The 18,792-nt window shown below is 52.5% G+C and overlaps 7 protein-coding genes across 9 annotated transcripts; 2 read left to right on the top strand and 5 right to left on the bottom strand.

Moving 5' to 3' along the window:
* Positions 1-102: 102 nt before the first annotated feature.
* PV05_11667 (uncharacterized protein) lies at positions 103-2,285 on the top strand. The gene has a single exon (XM_013455175.1). It carries the CDS (start codon positions 162-164, stop codon positions 678-680), a length of 519 nt encoding a protein of 172 aa, XP_013310629.1. The 5' UTR covers positions 103-161; the 3' UTR covers positions 681-2,285.
* Positions 890-3,001, bottom strand: PV05_11666. Of its 2 annotated transcripts, XM_013455174.1 has the most exons (5): positions 2,878-3,001; positions 2,690-2,833; positions 2,592-2,639; positions 2,221-2,515; positions 890-2,165 (listed from the first exon to the last, which is right to left on the bottom strand). In XM_013455174.1, exons 1-5 carry the CDS (start codon positions 2,944-2,946, stop codon positions 1,396-1,398), a joined length of 1,326 nt encoding a protein of 441 aa, XP_013310628.1. In that variant the 5' UTR covers positions 2,947-3,001; the 3' UTR covers positions 890-1,395. The 2 variants fall into 2 exon arrangements, with proteins under 2 accessions (XP_013310628.1, XP_013310627.1); XM_013455173.1 differs by having other exon boundaries at positions 2,592-2,833.
* Positions 3,002-3,165: 164 nt separating this feature from the next.
* On the top strand, positions 3,166-11,852 carry PV05_11663. Of its 2 annotated transcripts, XM_013455170.1 has the most exons (3): positions 3,166-9,527; positions 9,581-10,111; positions 10,172-11,852. In XM_013455170.1, exons 1-3 carry the CDS (start codon positions 9,420-9,422, stop codon positions 11,657-11,659), a joined length of 2,127 nt encoding a protein of 708 aa, XP_013310624.1. In that variant the 5' UTR covers positions 3,166-9,419; the 3' UTR covers positions 11,660-11,852. The 2 variants fall into 2 exon arrangements, with proteins under 2 accessions (XP_013310624.1, XP_013310623.1); XM_013455169.1 differs by having other exon boundaries at positions 3,166-10,111.
* On the bottom strand, positions 3,841-5,529 carry PV05_11665 (uncharacterized protein; the record flags this gene model as incomplete). The annotated part of the gene is made up of 1 exon (XM_013455172.1): positions 3,841-5,529. The coding sequence occupies one exon, from the start codon at positions 5,527-5,529 to the stop codon at positions 3,841-3,843; it is 1,689 nt and encodes a 562-aa protein (XP_013310626.1).
* On the bottom strand, positions 6,889-8,419 carry PV05_11664 (uncharacterized protein; the record flags this gene model as incomplete). The annotated part of the gene is made up of 4 exons (XM_013455171.1): positions 6,889-7,854; positions 7,902-8,024; positions 8,073-8,208; positions 8,265-8,419. 4 exons carry the CDS (start codon positions 8,417-8,419, stop codon positions 6,889-6,891), a joined length of 1,380 nt encoding a protein of 459 aa, XP_013310625.1.
* Positions 11,806-13,950, bottom strand: PV05_11662 (uncharacterized protein; the record flags this gene model as incomplete). The annotated part of the gene is made up of 1 exon (XM_013455168.1): positions 11,806-13,950. One exon carries the CDS (start codon positions 13,948-13,950, stop codon positions 11,806-11,808), a length of 2,145 nt encoding a protein of 714 aa, XP_013310622.1.
* Positions 13,951-14,435: 485 nt separating this feature from the next.
* Positions 14,436-18,760, bottom strand: PV05_11661 (uncharacterized protein). Its single transcript, XM_013455167.1, has 7 exons — positions 18,300-18,760; positions 17,869-18,077; positions 17,721-17,818; positions 17,493-17,668; positions 17,188-17,443; positions 16,798-17,138; positions 14,436-16,749 (listed from the first exon to the last, which is right to left on the bottom strand). Exons 1-7 carry the CDS (start codon positions 18,360-18,362, stop codon positions 14,899-14,901), a joined length of 2,994 nt encoding a protein of 997 aa, XP_013310621.1. The 5' UTR covers positions 18,363-18,760; the 3' UTR covers positions 14,436-14,898.
* Positions 18,761-18,792: the final 32 nt, after the last annotated feature.

The following is an 18,792-nucleotide window of genomic DNA, read 5'->3' as shown; positions in this document are numbered from 1 at the left end:
CTCTGGATCGAGCTAAACCCGATCGGTCTCGGGACTTGGCACTTTTGTCGTGTTTACATTCTTCGCGACTTGCTTGTCTTTGCTTACCATCGGAATCGCTATGCAAGATGAGTACGACACAGGTACGCCTTCTGTAGCTGGAATTGAGGAACACGTCCGAGATGGCATCACTCGGCCCTGCGGTTTCGTCTTTGCGGTCGTCCCTGTCCCTACTCGACTCGAGCATCTCCATTCTTGACGAAGGTGTCTCCGACTTCCCTCGACTGTGCAAGGTGCTCCAGACGCAGCAGCACTTCGAACTTCTACCTGAGCCGACGCTACGAGAGGCACAACAGTCGCTGGTTGACGAGATCGTCCCTGCAATCAATCAGTTGATCTCGACTGCAGAGAATTACATCAACCAACTTGGCCGCAAGGAAGAGAGTCTCAAAGCGCGATCCGAACTACTAGAAGGACGATTGAACAGCAACAGAAGAAGCTCCAGCTTTGGAGGTGGATCTCAGTCGGTGAGAAGTGGCAGGTTGTCGCAAGCACCCGGACTCAGCGACAACAAAATGCTCGAGATGAAGCGCATGCAGCAGAAGAAAGAGAGGTTGCAATATGCGCTGGAGAGATTGGAGTTGCAAAGCAAACAACGCGAGCGAGAGCTTAGAAAGAGTATGGCTATTGTCCGCGATTGAAAGATGAGTGAATTTGGCAAGTGGTCCCTCCAAAATCCATATTCTCGAATTGGTCGATCGAAGACAGCCACCAGCACGGCAGGCTTCGGACTTCACACCAGCCATTCCGGCCCCGCTGACAGACATGGTACCGCGCAGTTGTTGCTTCTTGCCAGGAATGTGAAGGTCACGACGAAAGGATGACATGAGTGGCACAAGGTTTAAAAGAGGTTTTCATTGCTATAACAGTTTTGGCTTTTTTAATCCAGAATGCAAGATATGGCCGGCATACTTTGCAGCCTGCTTGCCACTCTGCCAGCACGGTGCGGAAGGATCCTGTCTTTTCGAGAGTGGTTCGCAGGGTCGGAGCACAGCAGCAATGAAGGGAAAAGAAAAAATGCGTGGGGGGTATTTTTCAGCATGCAACAGTAAGGGAAGTGTCCCATCCGACCACCAAATGTCGGAGCGAGTTATGCTCCTACAGTATGAAGCCTCGAGCTGCTTCGGAAGCCGTGGCCAGTCGATACCAACGAAGGTACGAACCTTGTTGATCTATTTCGGAAGATCAAAAAGTCCGAGATAACCGGCGGCGCGGGGCAGTCTGACTTCGTGCAAACAGCTTGACTGTTTCCACGGCGTTTGTAACACTGCGAGTGATTGGATTGCCGAAAGGTGTAAGGTCCATGCATCCGGCTGTTGGACTATGGAGGATCGAAGATTGTCGCTGCAATTCCTCCTAGGAAGGCTTCAATTCCTTTCTCTCCTTGGTTTCGGTGTTATACTGAAACACGTGGCTGACATCGATGTTGTGCATTTCTGGGAGGAATTTGCACTGGGCGATGTTGCATGTATTCCCCCTAGGGCACATATGACCGAGACAGCAAGTAGGGTCTGTACAGAAAGGATTGCGGCAATTGGACGTTCTCGCCTTGTATCGAAATGTATCAAGCTGCGCCTGGCTCAACTTCTGGGAATGGTCCCATTCGCAGTTGGCTCCGTAAGGGCAATGGCCTCTTAGGTAGAAATTGTTGCAGAGCCGCGAATTCTTTTCGTATAGGAATTTGAGGTAGTCCTTATCGGGATGCAGAGGTATATCGAGGCGTTGGCCGTATTGGTTTTGGTAGATGACTGGCGATGGTGTGAGACTGAGCGCGGCTTGCCGGGATTTTCCATCAGACGATGTCAAGGACGTGACTGGTGCCTGACGCTCTCGAGATGGCATCAGGCTCTCGGCGGCAGGTCTTTTGACTCCGGCAACGACCTGACTGCCGTTCGCAACCTGGATCTTGGTGGCTCTGAAGATGGTCTCAAGTGAGACCTGTTGGAAACCCTGGGCAACTTTGCGAAGGTCATAGGGAAATGGCGAACCCTCGATCATGGTGATTCGGTCATTGATGGTGCCTGGAAGCGTATACGGACCAAGAAAGCCTGCATAACTGCTGTCTGCGGAGCCCCCAAACATGATGTGCTGGCAGTGGCGGTTTCGGTAAAAGAGCTCGAAGTTTGCTTTGAACAGACCTGTCAAATCAATTGGATATCGGGGACATCTACCTCCACATACCTTTCATCTTGGAATCGGCAGCTTCCTTGTGCGCACCAGCATCGATGTAGTCGGAGAGTGGATGGCTCTTGTTGAAGCCAGTGATGAATTGGTCAAAGATGGACTCCTCGGGAATAATCTTGGCCGCTTTATAGGTCCGACCCAGTCCACGTACGTTGGCATAGACGCGTATGATGATTCGATCGTCAGCATGAAACTTGGCGTTTGTTTTGTAGTAGTCGAGCACAGCAGACCGGAGGTGCTTGCCAGCATCTTCGCCACCCTCGATACTTCTTGGGAGGAATTCATCGAGAAACTAAACACGTCAGCTCGCCCCAAAAATTCAAATCGCGCATTGAAGAAAGTAAGCCGTTGGTTGCTCTTGCCCTTACCGGCATGCTGTCGCCGTCAATCAAGACCAATAAGAATCTGTCACAATCCTGAAATATGTCAGCCATATATTTGTAGATGAAGTCGACCTGAGAGGAACCGTAGATGTTTGCACGTGGGATTTGTCTGCTTCTGCCTGGACCATGCGTTGGTAGTAATTGCGTGCGGTATCCTTAGCCATGTCCAGTTCACTTCTCGCAGCATCGCGTTCTCTGGTGCGTTCCTCAAGTTCAGCCAGCATCTCCTACACAACGTTAGCTGAGTCAGTCGACGGGACAAAGTGCATGCCTCGAAAAGCACTTTCTTCATCTCGTCCCCACGATACACATCTTCCACTCGCGTCCTGAAGGACGCCATCTTTGAAGCGAGGCCAGTCGCAGTGGCACGATAGTGATAGATGGGAAGAAAAGTGGCGACGTAGAAAGAAGCGATGTTGATATCTTAGGAAGCCATGAACGGAATATCTAGATGCAAATATGCCAAGTTATAATCTCTTGGCGTGTTTGTCCACTTTGAAGCTGAAGGCCCGCCCCTCGCTGGAATCATGTCAATAAGTTTTGCTCCTCCTTCCGTCATGAAATGAACCTGACGATGAAGAAGATACCACCAGTCGCAATAGGAGTTCATGATGATACCTTACCCATGTCCTCACACCGTCACATCCTGTTATCTTGATATGACATCATGCGTTTCTCTACCTACCGATTCAATAATTGGCTCTGGCCTGCCTGGGGTCAACCAGCTGCCCTTTATTCTGAAGATCTTGCCTTGACTGTTGCGTTGAAACATGGCGATCAGGTTTTCTTTGACGAAACCCGCAGTAAACGAATGGACATTTCACTTGCTCGGTTTATTCGAGAAGCATAGTTCATAACAGTCAACTTTTGACTTGGAGCGAGTGGGCTTTCGCAAAGATATGGATGTTTTATTACAACGTTATCAAGTTTTCTCAAATTTAGCTGCGAGCTTCCCGTACTTGCTTGCGATCGGAATCGATTCTACCAGAGTCGATCTGGAACAAGATCAATCTGTCGCAGTGAACATGGTACATCGCGAGGACGCCAACACGCGGAACTACACCCTGCACTACCAACGCGGCCAATGGCTGAACCCCCAATACTTCATCGTGCATCGGCGTCGTCAATGGTCAAAAGCTGCGGTGCCTTTCATTGCAAATGGAAGACTTCATCGATCAGTGGGATTACTGATCTATTAAACAGCAGAACGGATGCCTGGATTCTCGGCCCGTCCTCACGCAAGGACGAAGTCAATCTTCAGATCCGCCAGCACGTCCTGCCAGCGGATATCAAAGCCTCCTGGCCCCTCTCCTCTCCGACGCCAGACCTCTTGTGCAACATCCTTCGAGATTTCAAGATTCATAAAGCCGTGTCGACGTTTGGATTTGTACCAACTCAACATGCGATTTTGCAGATCGGCCCACAAGCATTCGCACGCTATGACAAAAGGAGGCCATATTAGCGTGCATCCAACTGTGTCTGCTCCTAGCCGCTCAATCTCCTCGAAGTGATCGATGGCTTGAGCCACAAGATCCTGCAGCGCACATGGTGAGGTTCCACGCACTGTTCTCTCAAAATGGATGAGACTACCATAATGGAAGACAAACGCATGATGGTACGCTAGTTGTCGTTTACGTGGGTCTTTCAGGCTTTCAAAGTCGACATCGTCTGGCGGGTTTGCGCGAGTCTCATTCTCCAGCTCATCCAGCACGTCTGGGCCGACGTCTGCTACTAGAGTCCGTTTCAACAATGAATTGAGCTTCACAATATTCTGAAAAATTGGACGTGTCAAGCCGAAGAAGGCGTCGAGCACATAATGCTTGCACTCGCCTGACTCAACGTCTATGCTCTCGGGAAGGTCTATGTTGCACAGTGCTGCGACCGCAAGATAGCACTGATAGATCATGGATGAGCTCTTTCCACCATTCCATATTGAACCTTCGGACACCGGCAGCAACGATGCTCCACCCTCAACATGTGTCCGCCACTCTGAGGAGCGACCGGTGATCATGTCCATTACCGAGAACATTGTGATTGTGGCAATCACGGAGTCGCGCTGTGCGTCTAGCTCACTTCCTGCCAGACTTGCCAGGGTGTGCCGAAGGTGCAAGATAGCCAGGTGGTAATGCTTCTTTGCAAGCGTCAGGAGTTTGTCGTCAATGAGAAACTGTCCTCGACTGAACGCGGATGTGGCACAAAGTGCGTGAAGAAGGGCGACTCTGCCGTTTGATTCCTGCGATGGAGTGTTCAAGCCCTCCAGAGCCATCGGCGTGAGCACACTTCGGAACGGGTTATCCGGCCCATCCACAGGAACCATATGCCAGGAAACGAAGCTAACCCAATGGTGAATGAGTTCGCGCTGCTCTGCAGGCCGGGGCAATAGGTCAAGGTGGCGATGTACACTCGTGGAGCCTGCATCAACGGAAGTCCTGCGCGCGATGAGCTGTTGCAGAGTGGTGGCGCTCCCTTCTTCCTGGTCAAAATTGGCCGTGTGCGACGTCAAGGCGCTTGAAGGGCTTTGATCGCTTTGGTGATCATGCTGATCCATGTCCTCGATATAGTCCAGATTGCGCTGCGTCTCGTCTTGAAGTGGAAAAACAGAAAAAGGACCGATCGAGCAGGCGTTTACCTGCTCCAGCCGGTCCAGCGCCTTTGGAACATCAACCTGCATCGATGGCGATGTGTCGGTGTACAAAGTGGGCTCTCCCACTACGCGCCGAATCTTTTGTTCCCATTCGTTCGTGGCTGGGTCGATCCAGACAAGTCTGATACCATATCCGCGGCATACGAAGCCGCCCCTCTTGCATCTGCTACAGCAAGGCCGACCCTCGTCGCAGCGGACGTGCCTCTGCCGGCAGGTCCAGCAGCCCGAGAAGGTCTTCTTCGCCCGAGCAGGTCCTGCGGCGCTCATCGATAGAGTCATCTGGATGGAGGAAAATGCTCATCCTTGGGTGTGTATGCTCGCTGATGGGGTCGATCGAAACAAATTGGACTGCTAAGGCCTGAAGACTCTGCCTCTGGAATCAGAATGGAGTAGGCTATGACGACCAGCGGAGATTCTTCTGTGCACAGTGACTATCCCTCCTTTGTCGAGGCCGTGCCACCGTGGACGCGGAGTTGGGCGAGATCGATAGTCCGGCCTAATCACCATCATAACGAGGGCCGTAAGTACCGAGACTTCCGGCCACGAGAGATAAGCCAAAGTAAAGAGCGAGAGATATGACAATGCCACGAGCTCCACTCTGTCGATCCTGGTTTCCGTGGTGTGAGTTTCACACGTCCCCGCAATGTCAGCTACTGTTCTGGCGACAAAATGCGCAGACAGCAAGAATCGCACGCTGGCCACGGCTGGCCTAATGTGCTCAACGACACTGAGAGCGCGTCATTTTGGAACAACTACGTATCATTTACAGTACTATTGCCTGCCGCCACGTTGGTGCCTCACAGCGTCGCACATGCAACATTCGGAGTTTGACTCCGTGGTTTGCCCATCCACACCATCTGGACTTGGCATCCCTGAACGTCCAGCCTTGTGGGTTTCAGGTAAAACGTTGTTCCATCGGAACTCACCAGTCTTCGATATGGTCCCTTCGGGAAGGCGAGTCGGACGCTACTTGTGGGGATGGGTCTGCAGGGTGAGACTCGTTACTATGATTGGCTAAATGGTGGCTCCTGATAAGGAGCATTCAAGTACTGCTACTCAACCCAGAACGGTTGTGAACTCTTTTATAGCGGGGCCCGTCGCTGCAGGCCACCATCTCGACACGACTATCAATTTCCTTTTCGGAACTTGAGCTAATTGCTCGAACGTGAGCTTCGAACCCGACGGCATCTCGACATCCACTCATATAGCCCATCCTTTGGTCAGCTTGTTAACGAACGACGCAGGGGATTGACCCTTGACTATCCTTGTCCCAGTGGCCGCGCGTGCTCATCGTCCTTCGAAAGTAACGTGGTTTGGATTCCTCTTTCTCGGATCTAAGGTCGCGGAGGACATCGCCAGTGCCTTATCATCGACTGCTAAACTGCTAATCACGTCCTGCATGCCGATTTGCAGACTGGTCCAGCAGCTGATGAAGGCTACGGTTGTGTATTGCCTTCTTCCATCCGCTACAACCACCATCTCCTCCGCACGGCTACATCCCGGACTTGTCAAGTATTCATCTACCCAGAAAGCTTTTTTGGGCCGGGGAGTGGTGTTCAAGCTACGCTCAAATGATATTACATGGCAAGGTATCAAGCTCGTTCAATGGGCAAGATTGCCTACAATTTCATGTCTTGCTCAAGCAGTGGCGTCTGCTGCTTTGAGCTTCATGTAGTCGTCAAAGTTCAACACCGATTTGCCCAGGACTAAGGCACTCTCCGCGCAGTCTTCCTTCGATGTCCACTCTTTGGGCGAGTGGCTGATCCCATCTTTCGCTCTGGCAAACACCATGGCGGTAGGGCATAGCAGCTGCGTCATGGTCGAGTCATGACCGGTGCCTGTCCGAGAAGCAATTCCTTTCTCACCACAGGCGAGCCTGACGCAGTCAATGGCTTCGGGCCAGAAGTTGCCTGGCAGCAGATGAACAGTCCTGTCGGTTTCGGTTTCCAGACCATGCAGCGAGGCAATGCTTTTGACGCGTTCCATGATGATTTTGCCCATCTGTTCGAGCCCTTCAGCCTCCTTGTGCATGAGGCAGAAGGTCATTTTACATTTGGATTGAATGTTGCATGCGCCCCACGGCCGACTGTGGATACCTGTCACTGTTGTTGCGCCGTTCTGTTCGTATGCCAGCTTTTCCAGTTCGCAAACGAGTTTGGCTGCGCCCGTCAGCGCGTCTCGACGGCCGTACATAGGATAGGTATTGGCATGACCATTCTCGCCATGGAATATGACATCGTACCACGTCATTCCCTGCCAGCCTTCGACCCAACCAACGGGCTTGCCAGCCTTTTCGAGATCCGTCGATTGCTCGCAGTGGATCTCAAAGTGCGCTGAGATGGGAAATTCTTTGAAAGTGTTCGGTCCGTCTCCAACATATCCAATCTTGGCCAGCTCGCCGCCCATGGTCAGTTCCGATGCATCGTTCGACGCAGCGGCATGGGCCTGTTCAACTGTCGAACGGCCGGCATAGACTATGGACGATCCCAACAGTGGGAAGAATCTTGCGCCTTCTTCGTTGGTCCAGTTTATGAGAACGATCGGGGCGCGAGTCTTTATGCCTTGCTCCTTGAAGCTTCTCATGACCTCCAAGGCTCCGATGACCTGTCTACTGTGAGCTTTCGAATCCATTGGAGGGGCCGAGTACTCACACCAAGGGGACCGTCGAATTTGCCGCCAGTGGCCACTGTGTCCAAGTGACTACCCATGGCAATAGGAGGAATGCTGTTATCTTCTCCTGGGAACACACCAAATTGAGTTCCAGTCGCATTGACCTGGTTTGTGTCAATCATCCATCTTGCGTGGCCAATTGCGGGACTGACCTTATAATCCGCTCCAAGTGCAAGCAACTGATCTCTGAACCAGTCTCGAACCTTCTTATCGTTCTCATCCGCACAAAGCCGAGTTACCCCTCCGGGCGAGGGCGCGCTCCATTTCGCTGTGTGATGGATGTCTTCCCTGGATTGGAATTCGGTCAGTAGGTCCTTTGACTTGTCTTCCATTGTTTTCCTTACCATAGTCGGTCACCGTTTATGGACAACTTTTCTGACAACGGAGAATTCCGGACTGTTGCATATGTGCGAGTCGCTGTAAGTCTGATGGTGGGATTTGTGCTGAGAGTGGCAACACCCCTGCCGAGGACTGCGCGAGAAACAGTGCGACCGAACATCTTCGAGGTACGTTGCCGGTGGGAGGTGAGGTATTCAAGGTCGTGCCTGAGAAGATAAATGTTTTCGGAAAGAATAGTCCTCTCGGCTGGGGACAACGCTGTTTACATGGTTTTCCCAGGTGAGTACTGAGCTTTCTGGCCGCGTCGTGTTGGAGACCACGCCGTGGCGTGCCCATCATGAGGATTGCAGCAGGGTCTTGGACCTTAGACGGAGGTCTGTCCAATCACCCACATCTCCGCGCACATCGCTCCACAGAGAGCACTTGGTCTGGAGAGTGCCTACTTCCAAGCTGGGCTAAGCCCGACCAAGCCTGATAAGAGTCGATATCAAGATCCACCCTGATGGTGCGAAAAAGCGTGGTGCAGATCACGCCGATCAACTGCCCCTGCATTATCTAGCCTTATCCGCCTATTATCGGACATTCTCTTCTTGAAACAGGCAGGCGATGACGATTCGCATGTTTATACAGCCGGCTGGTCTTCGGTATACAAAGACTCGGGCGCCGTCGCCGGGACGTATGCCTATACTGATGAACAGTACATCGCCATAGCCTACCTCTTTCACGTATCACGGTGCATGATAGGCAGAGATTGACATCAGTTTCCACTTCTCTTACGGCTACTTATCGTCCTGTGCGCGATGTACCATACACAGTGTGGTATACCAGAGGGTACTCACTCCACTCCTCGAGATAATGTCCTTCCAACGACACGATCCAAGAGCACCGATAAGGCAGTCGGTCAGAGAGGCGCACGGAGAAGTATCTTGCTGAAGCGAAGTCAATTGTCCTTGGAGCTTTGATATCTGTTGGGCGTGGGCAAGCTGCTCCGACCTGCCCCACAATGAATTACACTCTTTGTCAGATCAACGCGAAAGCCAACGGTGCATCTATATATTACCCCTGCAGAGAAGTTTTGCGCCGTTACGCGGAGGTCTTCCAATCTCATATCAGAATTAGTCTTCTCTTGTTCTACTGACCAGCCACGTTGGTGATCAAAGATGTCGAGCGCAGTTCAGCCCATTCTTCCTCAGGGCGCCGGTTATGGCGTCGTGATTGGAATAGGCTTCTTTTTCGCCTTGGTCATGGCAGGAGTCTCGTGGATGCAGGTGAAGAAAATACCGAGTTCTGCTGGCTACTTAGTGGCTAACAAGAACCCCAGAACCGCTACACGAAGTACTCAACCAAGATGAGCGAAGAATTCAACACGGCCAGCCGGAGTGTCAAGCCCGGCCTCATCGCAAGTGGCGTTGTTTCCGCCTGGACCTGGGCTGCGACTTTACTACAGTCGAGCACCGTCACCTACGAATACGGCGTCTCCGGACCGTTTTGGTACGCAGCGGGCGCAACGGTTCAGATCTTCATGTTCTCGGTACTTGCATGCAAGGTCAAACAAAACGCTCCTCGATGCCATACATTTCTGGAAATCATCTACTATCGCTATGGCAAGGTCACACACATTGTCTTCATCTTCTTTGCCCTCATGACGAATATTCTGGTGGCGTCGCAACTGCTCCTGGGTGGTAGCGCTGTTGTCACTACTTTGACAGGAATGAACGTCTACGCCGCGGTATTTCTCATTCCGCTTGGTGTCAGTATCTACGTCGTCCTAGGTGGACTTCGTGCGACCTTCCTATGTGACTACTCTCACACGGTGATTGTAATGATCATTATCTTATATTTTATGTTCAATGTAAGTGACTGACTCGCTGCTTCTAATGAGCTCATGCTTGCTGACTGATCTCAAATGAAGGTCTACACCTCGAATGAACTCATCGGCTCCCCTGGCAAGATGTACGATCTCCTCGTCCATGCTGGCGAGGTGCGCCCTGTCGACGGCAACACAGATGGCTCTTACCTGACTCAAAAATCGAATTTCGGCTTGATATTTGGAGTCATTCAATTGTGCTCCGGCATGGGCACCGTCTTCCTGGATCAAGGCTACTGGCAACGAGCCATCGCCAGTCGTCCCACAACGGCAGTGCGAGGGTACATCATGGGCGGCTTCGCCTGGTACGCCATTCCGTTTGGATTTGCTACAACTCTTGGTCTCGCCGCAGTGGCCCTTACCGACAACCCGGCTTATCCTACCTATCCAAACAATATGACTACGTCTCAAGTGTCTTCTGGACTCTCGGCTCCCTTCGGTGCAGCAGCTCTACTCGGCAAACACGGTGCTATCGCTCTGCTCCTGACACTTTTCATGGCTGTGACGTCTTCTTCATCCTCAGAACTTATCGCGGTGTCTTCAATCCTTACGTTTGATGTGTATAAAGTCTACATCAAGCCGAGCGCCACTCCGAAGGACCTGATCTTCGTATCACATATAATGATTTGCTTCTTTGGTCTGGTCATGGCCGCCTTTGCGTGCATATGGAACGCCATTGGCATCGATCTGGGCTGGCTCTTCCTCGTCATGGGCCTGCTCATCGGTGGTGCTGTGTTCCCTGCTGCCTTTGCTGTCACCTGGAAAGGCCAGACTCGTGCTGGCGCCATCTCTGGCGCTGTGGTTGGCCTCAGCGCTGGCCTTACTGCCTGGCTCGTCGAGGCCAAGGTGTATTATGGCGAGCTTACTGTCGCCACCACGGGCGCCTCCTATCCTACACTGGCCGGCAACATGGCGGGTGTGCTGACTGGGCTCATTGTGACCTGCGTCGTCTCATGGATCAAACCCGACAACTTTGATTGGTCCGTCACCAGGGATATCAACGCCCCGTCTTCTTTGTACGGGGATGTGGCGCCTGCAGCAAATCCAGGTGTCCTTGGCGGGGCCGCGACCACCACGACTGCTCCTGGTCAAGTGGGATCCTCCCACAACGCGGAATTGCCCACTGTTGTTGACGAAGAGAAGGAGGAAGCAGAAGATGAAGCCGTCCTGGAGAACCCTCAGTCGCTGCAACGAACCTATCTCGTCGCCCTGGTCCTTTCGACCGTCTTGTCACTGAGTATGGATGTCATAATCCCTGTACCCATGTTTCTCAGTCATTACATCTACTCGAAAAGCTTCTTCACCTTCTACGTCGTGATCAGCTTCATCTGGGTATTCGCTGCCCTCTTCATTTGCGGCATTCTTCCCATCTGGGAGACACGGCAATTCTGGAAAGAATTGTTCAGCGAAGTATTCGGCCGCAAGAAGTTTGTCGAAGGCACGTCTCCCAACCCAATGAGGTCCTCGTCGCAGACCTCAGGAAGCCAGTCACCAGCGGACACCAAGGAGACTGCTGACCAGGTCAAGGCATAGTATGGCCAATGAGACGGACGATCGCGCACTATAAGAGTGAGCAATATTCAGCTGAGCTGGACAGCAAGCTTGTGAGTAGCAACAATATACGGCAACCAGATTCAGCGGTGGAAACAACTGCTACTCATACTATTTGTACATGATGATTATGCATTCGAGATAGATGTAGACACATTGAGACCAATCTGCTCCTTCTTCTTCTTCTTCCTAGTCAGCATTGCATCCAAGGTTTTCTGCTGGCCCTTCTTGCCACGATCCTGCTCCTTCGCAGCCTTGTGTTCGCGTCGTTCCTCCCTCTCATCACCATGATCATCATTTCCGCCCAGATCAAGATCATGCTCCTCGGTGTCCTCCTCATCCCTCCTCCTCTTCACGCCACCGCCAAATCCACCATTTGCCTCCTCCTTCCTCCGGGCTCCTCGATCATCATAACCAAACAGCTTCTTCCACCCACCACTCTTCACCGTTTCGTCATCTCCATAGAGTCCCACATGATACGCCTCCTTGACCTTATCAATACAAAACTGCCTCCGCTCGTTGAAATCGAACATCGGCTTCGGATACACCCTGACTTCGCTATTTCCCTTCTCGGTCCCATCTCCTTTAATAACGCAACGCCAGCTCTTCTGATCCGCAATGGGCGCCTTGTGCGGTTCGTAGATGTATCTCTTATCAAACCTGTCCAGCTCCGGCACATACCGCCTGACGAAGTTCCCTTCTGGATCCCACTTCTTTGGAAACGCCACGGGTGAATAACACCTGTAGAACTGCGAGAAGAATGCGGTACACGATAGCCACATCCAATTGCCCGCGTTGCAAGCGATTTCATGATCGATCAACCACTCTTCAAACACCTCTGCGCCTCTCTCCCAAGACACATAGCACCCGCCCCGTGTCAGGAAACACGCAACAGCATGTCTTCCCAGATGATGAATCCATCCTTCCTGCTTGAGCTGCCTCATCAGTGCATCAATCCAGGGAAACCCTGTTCGCCCTTCCTTCCACCGCCTGAAATACTCCTCCGCTTGCGGGTCATCGACCATATACGTCCCGTCCGACTGATAATTCCCCTCTCCATCGATCGTATAATTACTTTGCAGATGCCAGGGAATGAACCTCGCGACTGGGTTTCCCACCGCCTGTCCAAACGGCACTCCGACTTTCGCATGTGCGGCGAAGTACATATCTCTGAACAACAATTGACCAGGTAAATTCACTGGCTCGCTGCTGTTGTGCTTCTTCTCCTTCCTCCTCTTCTCCAAGACATCCTGCACGTCCCACCAGAACTTTCTCACACTGACACTGCCAAAATGCATATGAGGCGAGAGTAGCGTCGTCGCTTGTGGATCAAAGTCCGTCGGCGCCGTCGCCGGCTTCTCAAAGGTCCCCACATATTCCTCGTTGTCAATGTATTTCTGCAACACTGCCAGTCCTGCACCCTCCCCACCCACATGAGGCGTCGTTACACTCGCGGGATCAATACCCATCTCTTCCAACGTCGGCACACTAAAGGATTTCTGCGGCCCCATAAGTCCAACGCTGAATTGGACATTCTTGTCCCCTCCCAGGGTCCGCTGCACAGCATTAAAATCTCCCTCTCCCTCGCCCGCGAACTTGGGCTCTTGATCTGCACCGTGTCCAGTCTCGCTCTCCAGGTCCGACAGATCCATCTCCCCTTCACCAAGCGGATCTGGCAAGCTCTTCGGCGCTTCCAGCGGTCTCGCAGGCTTTCCATCCCCGATCTTCTCCGCCGCCTTCACCAGCTGGCTCATACTCATAGTCGGCCTCCCAGCGTTCTGCTTAACCAGTTCATCACTATCAAACAGCGTCCTCCCGCAGACGCTCATCACCTTCACACCCAACTCCTCCGCGACGCGTGTGACCTCGGCATCCCTCATTCTCGCATACGCATCGGTATCCCTCTCGAACACGAGCACGTCGATCTTCCACTTCCTCAGCAAGAGCCCGATGACCTTGCCGGGCGCGCGACGGACGACGTGTAGTTTCTGTCTTGGGTTGAGTCTGGTCAGCGACCCGGATACATCGCGCATACACGCGACCAGGAAGGCCCAGCGGTTGGCGGACCCTCGCTGGCGGTACACGTAGTGCGGATCCCATGTCCACAAGGGAATGAGGTGTGAAGGGTTCAGGGACAGAGCATGCGCCAGGGCCGGAGAGTCGTGCAGACGCAGGTCGGTGCGGAACCAGTACAACACGCGTGGGCCGGATCCTGACGAGGAGGGTGCTGGTGCTGGTGCGGGTGCTGGAGCCCGCTTGAATTTTGCTGCCATTGTAGGAAAAGGACCCAAATGGTAGAGTGACTCGGATCGGATGCTGCCTTCGCTGACTGGCTTCAGTCTCCCCTCTCTCAAGTGGTGGATGGGAGTTGAGTCTGGTTCTGAGTCTGAGTCTTTCCCGGTACCTTCTCGTGCCGAACTTTCCACTCCCAAAACCCTCTAACTAGTACGCCTGATTCAACTTGCCACCCTTTGCTCGCGGCCGGATCCAATATCGATGACGAAATCGATCGCACTCGATGCGGGCGTTCCCGCTATCCGTTGGCTCGGGCACGCTTGGGAAATCCTACTGTACAGTACAGGAGATTTAAGCTTAAATTTAAGCTTCGAGATCTGGGACATCTAGCCGAGTTAGCGTTCGCTCATTCGGAAGCCTTGACGGCACGTGAAGCCCCCAGTCACCTACCATAGTAAATACTTACACGTACTACACTAGACCTTGCTGTGTACGCCACTGCGGCTGGCACTCACTCTCATACATTTCATGAACACTACGAGCCGGTCTATCAGTATCGACCCGATTCGTTCAGAGCCTAGTACTCATAACTTACTTGTCGAGATATCAAGGACCACACTCGAGTCAGAGTCATTCTGTACACGGCTTGAACACCAAGACTTCTACTCCGTACTGCGGTATTAATCATCATTGCCTTTTTTTCTTGCGCTATGTGCAATCATCGGCCCTCCCTTTTGAAGCGTTCTGGCTCAGACCTCAAGCATGACTAAGCCCCAAGTTCTCGAAACCCTCTTTCCCGGCTTATCGGCATGGCTGTTTCTTCTGTTTCAAGGAGTGTTCTGATTGCTTCTAGTTCTTCTTGTTCGCTTCTTATCTTCCAGTTGGTTATCACTCCTATCATCATCGCAGTCATGGCCTTTCGTTTGCAACAACAAACATTACGTTAAAAATAACCCAATCGCATAGAGACTTTTGTTGTCCAGCCATCACTTCGAGGTAGGAGCTTGAGGCTGCCCGTCCGACAGCTGGCTCACTGGCATCGAAGTCGGTACTTGTGGTTGACCATCCGAGATCTGGCTCACGGGAGCCCCCGTTGTCGCCTGGGGCTGCCCATCCGATAGCTGGCTAACTGGCACTCCGGTTGGGGCTTGTGGTTGGCCGTCCGACAGCTGGGTAACTGCTGCACTACCAGTAGGTGCTTGTGGTTGGCCACCGGATACCTGAGTCACTGGCCATCCACCACTGACAGTAGGACGAGGTCCATAACCCCAGCTACTGGTCGGCTTTCCTGAGGGCCCAGAATTGCCGCCACCCGAGCTCCCACCACCAGAAAGAGTTCCAGAGAGGGGGAGGTTTCTGCTGGAAGCACCGACGTAAATGACAGGGTTCTCAACCTGGACCCAATTCTGAGAGGCAGTGTCCCATACGGACACGTCCTTGCGAGTCAATTCAGCCGTGAATGTTGCAGAGGCTCCGGGTGCGATGGTAAGTCGATCGAAGCCACGCAAGACTTTAGGCGGTTCACCATCACCAAGTGCAACGTACAATTGAGCAACTTCATCACCAGAAACATCACCTGTATTCGTGATGGTGGCGGTAACTGTTGCCACCACTTCATAGAGGCCTGGATTACCACCTGGCGCGCCTCCTGCTGGCAAAAGCGGTTGTGGGGAACCGTCAGTGGCACCTGGTGGAATGTATTGATCTGCAGGAAGGCCATAGTCAGGGTCGTCAGCGGATGCTTCGAGGTCTGTCGAGTTGAGGTATGGGTAGATGTACAAGTAGGGACGATATGGAATGGTGGCATTCGGGAACAAATAGTCGGCAGGGTTTGTGCTGAAGTTGCCGAGGACCGGAGCTGGTCCCGTTTGTCCAGTAGCGGGAGTATATGGTGCTGCATTGCCAGGAGTAATGACCAAGTTGGAGTACTCAAAGGTGGTATAGCTCAACCCAAAACCGAACTCGTAGATGGGTGTAATATTGTGTGCGTCAAGGTATCGATATTCGATGAAGACCCCTTCGGAGAATGTGTCTTGGGGAGCGCCGAACTGTCCGTTGTTCGGTTCGTAAATGACATCGGTTCCGTAATCTGCACGGTTGCGAGCTATTGTGAAAGGGAGCTTGCCGCCGGGATTGACGAGACCATAGAGCACGTCCACGATCGCATTGCCACTTTCCTGACCAGGAAGACCAGCGAAAATGATGCCGGTGACGTTCTCATTGTCGTACCAGGAAGAGACGTTGACGGGGCCGACAGTATGCAGCACAACGATTGTATTGGTGCAGTATGAGGTCACGTTCTTGATCAGTCGATCGCCGGAGCCCCAGAGTGTTAGATTGTTGCGGTCGCCAGTATTCCCGTCGATGGTGATGAAACCTTCTCCCGAATCAGCGTTGGCGAAGACAATAGCAACGTCTGCCGTGGTAGCAAGCCCCTGAATCTGACTATCGGCATAGTTGTCAAGGATGGCAAACACTTCGCCGTCAGTCTGAGTCAGGACATATTGCTGGATGGCTTGCTCTGGCGTGACCAAGTAAGGAAATTCAGCTGTACCACTGCCATAACCCATCGCCAGAGTACCGTTATCGCAGTTACGATTGGGGCAGCCGTTTGCACCCCATGGGTTGCTGCCGGCATCGTATCCGAAGATGCCAACCTGTCTCTCCTTGCCAGTGAGAGGAAGTCCGCCAGTATTCTTGAGAAGTACGTTGGAAGATTGAGCAACTTGTCTGATGACATTGCGATGCTCGTCTTGGACATTGACGTGCTCATTGACAAGGCCAAGTGGAGATTGCGGGTCCGCAGCATGGATCTTGTCGATTGTTTTCGAGCTCCACTGTTAATATATTAGCTTGGTGCGTGTATTATCTTAGGGTATGCTTACGGAGTAGAAATTGGTGGGGACATAATGGGTGTCACGACCAACATAGTAATAAGCGGCCATGATCCTAGTCGCCATATCGTCCACGCGCCATTCAGGAATGGTTCCGTTGAGCACGGCAATGGTTAGGTTGGTGCCCCAGAAAGTTAGCCCAGTGTTGAACACTGTATCGCCCGGCATGGACATATCAAGTCCAGCCAAAGCAGTGCCCACACCTGAATGTTGAGCTTGCCAGTCTGACATGATGAAGCCTTGGAAGTTGAGTTCATTCTTCAGGAGGTGATTCAGAGTGTAAGAGTTGGAGCACCCATATGAGTTATTGATCTGGTTGTAGGAGCACATGACTGAACGCATTGTTAGCTTTTCATGGAGTCAAAGAAGTCAGTCGCGTACCTGATCCAGTACCGGCTCTCACAGCGTCGGCAAAAGGCCACAGGTAGAGCTCGTGCATGGTCTTGTCGTCGAGGTTGGAGCTAATGGTGGCCGTAATGTTGTACCCATAGCCCCGAGATTCACCAACCTGGCGAAAGTGTTCCTGTTCGTTGAGGATGTAGTGCTTGGTGCATGCAATGACACCTGCACTCTGAATGCCTTGAATCGTAGGTGCGATCAGAGCACCAGTCAGATATGGATCGGGGCTAAACCCTTCCTATGACTGGTCAATGTCCCGTGGTTCCATAGCTGGCCTTTCAACCTACCCAATTTCTACCGCCTTCGGGCGATCGACCCAGAGGGCCGCAAACGGGTCCCAATTGGACGTCGACGCCTTTGCCTCTGTGCTCTTCGCCCATTGCAACACCGCGGGCCCGAGCCAGATTACGATCCCACGTTGCAGCAACATTCAGACCAGCGGGGAACGCGGAGACATAGTCGGCTTATTCCGGTCAGCAGGCGAGTGAGGTGTCTTGGCCAGGAGAGCGACGTACCGTTTCTGACACCAAGGGGGCTGTCTTGCATACAAAGACTGGGGAACCCAAGTCTAGGGATTTCACCGACATTTCCGACACATCGCTCGCTTTCCCATCTGGGACGAAATTAACTTCATCTCTTGAACCAAGGGACTTCGGAACCCACCCAACACCGGTGGTGAGGTTGACCTTCTCAAGCAGGGTCAGCTGGCTAACGAAAGCACGCGCTTTCTCGTATGCCGCAGCCCAATCTCCAGCTCCGGAACCCCAGGGCGAGGGATAACTTGGGGGTGAGGTGAATTGAGGTCCATTGTAGTCGTTGTTGAATGGTTGCGCGGCTTGACGTTTGTTGAGTGTATCGGCAGGCTCGACAGGCTTCAAGACATATTGTGAGTAAGAATTCAGTTGTAGCGTGACGTTGAGAAAAGATACAACAGATGCCAATAATGGCGCCATTGTGGCTTCACGATGGAAAGCTTGACGTGACAAGGTCAAGATCCACGATGCCAGAACTGGAATTGGGGGCGTTTATAGGCGCAGAGGCACCAGCTGCCATGGTTGGGGATTGGGCGACGGGCGTGAGAGGGCTGCACTTACAGAGGCCAAGACCTGGGGAACAAGAGCGACGATGGCCGCCACAGCCGTCGCAGTAAGCCACATTCTGGGTAGCGGGCGCCCCGAAAGAGCTTCGCTTCAAATGAACACGAGGAGCAAAGGGTGACCTAACGGGTAATAGTCGGTGGACGAGATTTGAGCAGTGGGTGAGCGGCTGTGAAACTGTAGTGAGTTTGTCGGCGCAGTTGACTTGTCAATACAACTGCCTTAGATACCTGGATGTCTACCGGCTGGCGAATGGTTGGGGATCAACGAGTGGGCGGACAGTGAAAGCAAAGTTGGAGTGAAGAGGGAAGGTCGAGGGGATATTTGTATACCCAATTGCTACCACACCAGCTCAACTGGACATGCACAAGATGATCATGATGATGATGCCGGTATGTGTAGTATTGTGGAGGCGTCAATGGGGCGGGTGGGCGGTCAAGCCTCCTCGTCCCGTCTGATGCCGTCAAGAATAAAAAGGGCAAGAAGTAAG

The sequence above is a fragment of the Exophiala xenobiotica genome, assembly GCF_000835505.1.
Source record: "Exophiala xenobiotica strain CBS 118157 unplaced genomic scaffold supercont1.7, whole genome shotgun sequence".
NCBI lineage: Eukaryota > Fungi > Ascomycota > Eurotiomycetes > Chaetothyriales > Herpotrichiellaceae > Exophiala > Exophiala xenobiotica.
This window is presented reverse-complemented; position numbering and strand designations above follow the sequence as displayed.

Bases quoted from the DNA above. Each gene is read 5' to 3' on its own strand.
- PV05_11667 (XM_013455175.1), top strand. From the start codon at position 162: ATGGCATCACTCGGCCCTGCGGTTTCGTCTTTGCGGTCGTCCCTGTCC.
- PV05_11666 (XM_013455174.1), bottom strand. From the start codon at position 2,946: ATGGCGTCCTTCAGGACGCGAGTGGAAGATGTGTATCGTGGGGACGAG. The intron at 2,834-2,877 runs GCATGCACTTTG...AACGTTGTGTAG, and splicing joins TGAAGAAAGTGCTTTTCGAG to GAGATGCTGGCTGAACTTGA. The intron at 2,516-2,591 runs GTAAGGGCAAGA...TGACGTGTTTAG, and splicing joins TTGACGGCGACAGCATGCCG to TTTCTCGATGAATTCCTCCC.
- PV05_11663 (XM_013455170.1), top strand. From the start codon at position 9,420: ATGTCGAGCGCAGTTCAGCCCATTCTTCCTCAGGGCGCCGGTTATGGC. The intron at 9,528-9,580 runs GTGAAGAAAATA...CAAGAACCCCAG, and splicing joins CAGGAGTCTCGTGGATGCAG to AACCGCTACACGAAGTACTC. The intron at 10,112-10,171 runs GTAAGTGACTGA...TCTCAAATGAAG, and splicing joins TCTTATATTTTATGTTCAAT to GTCTACACCTCGAATGAACT.
- PV05_11661 (XM_013455167.1), bottom strand. From the start codon at position 18,362: ATGTGGCTTACTGCGACGGCTGTGGCGGCCATCGTCGCTCTTGTTCCC. The intron at 17,819-17,868 runs GTGGGTTCCGAA...ATTTCGTCCCAG, and splicing joins AACCTCACCACCGGTGTTGG to ATGGGAAAGCGAGCGATGTG. The intron at 17,669-17,720 runs GTACGTCGCTCT...GACCGGAATAAG, and splicing joins CCCCCTTGGTGTCAGAAACG to CCGACTATGTCTCCGCGTTC.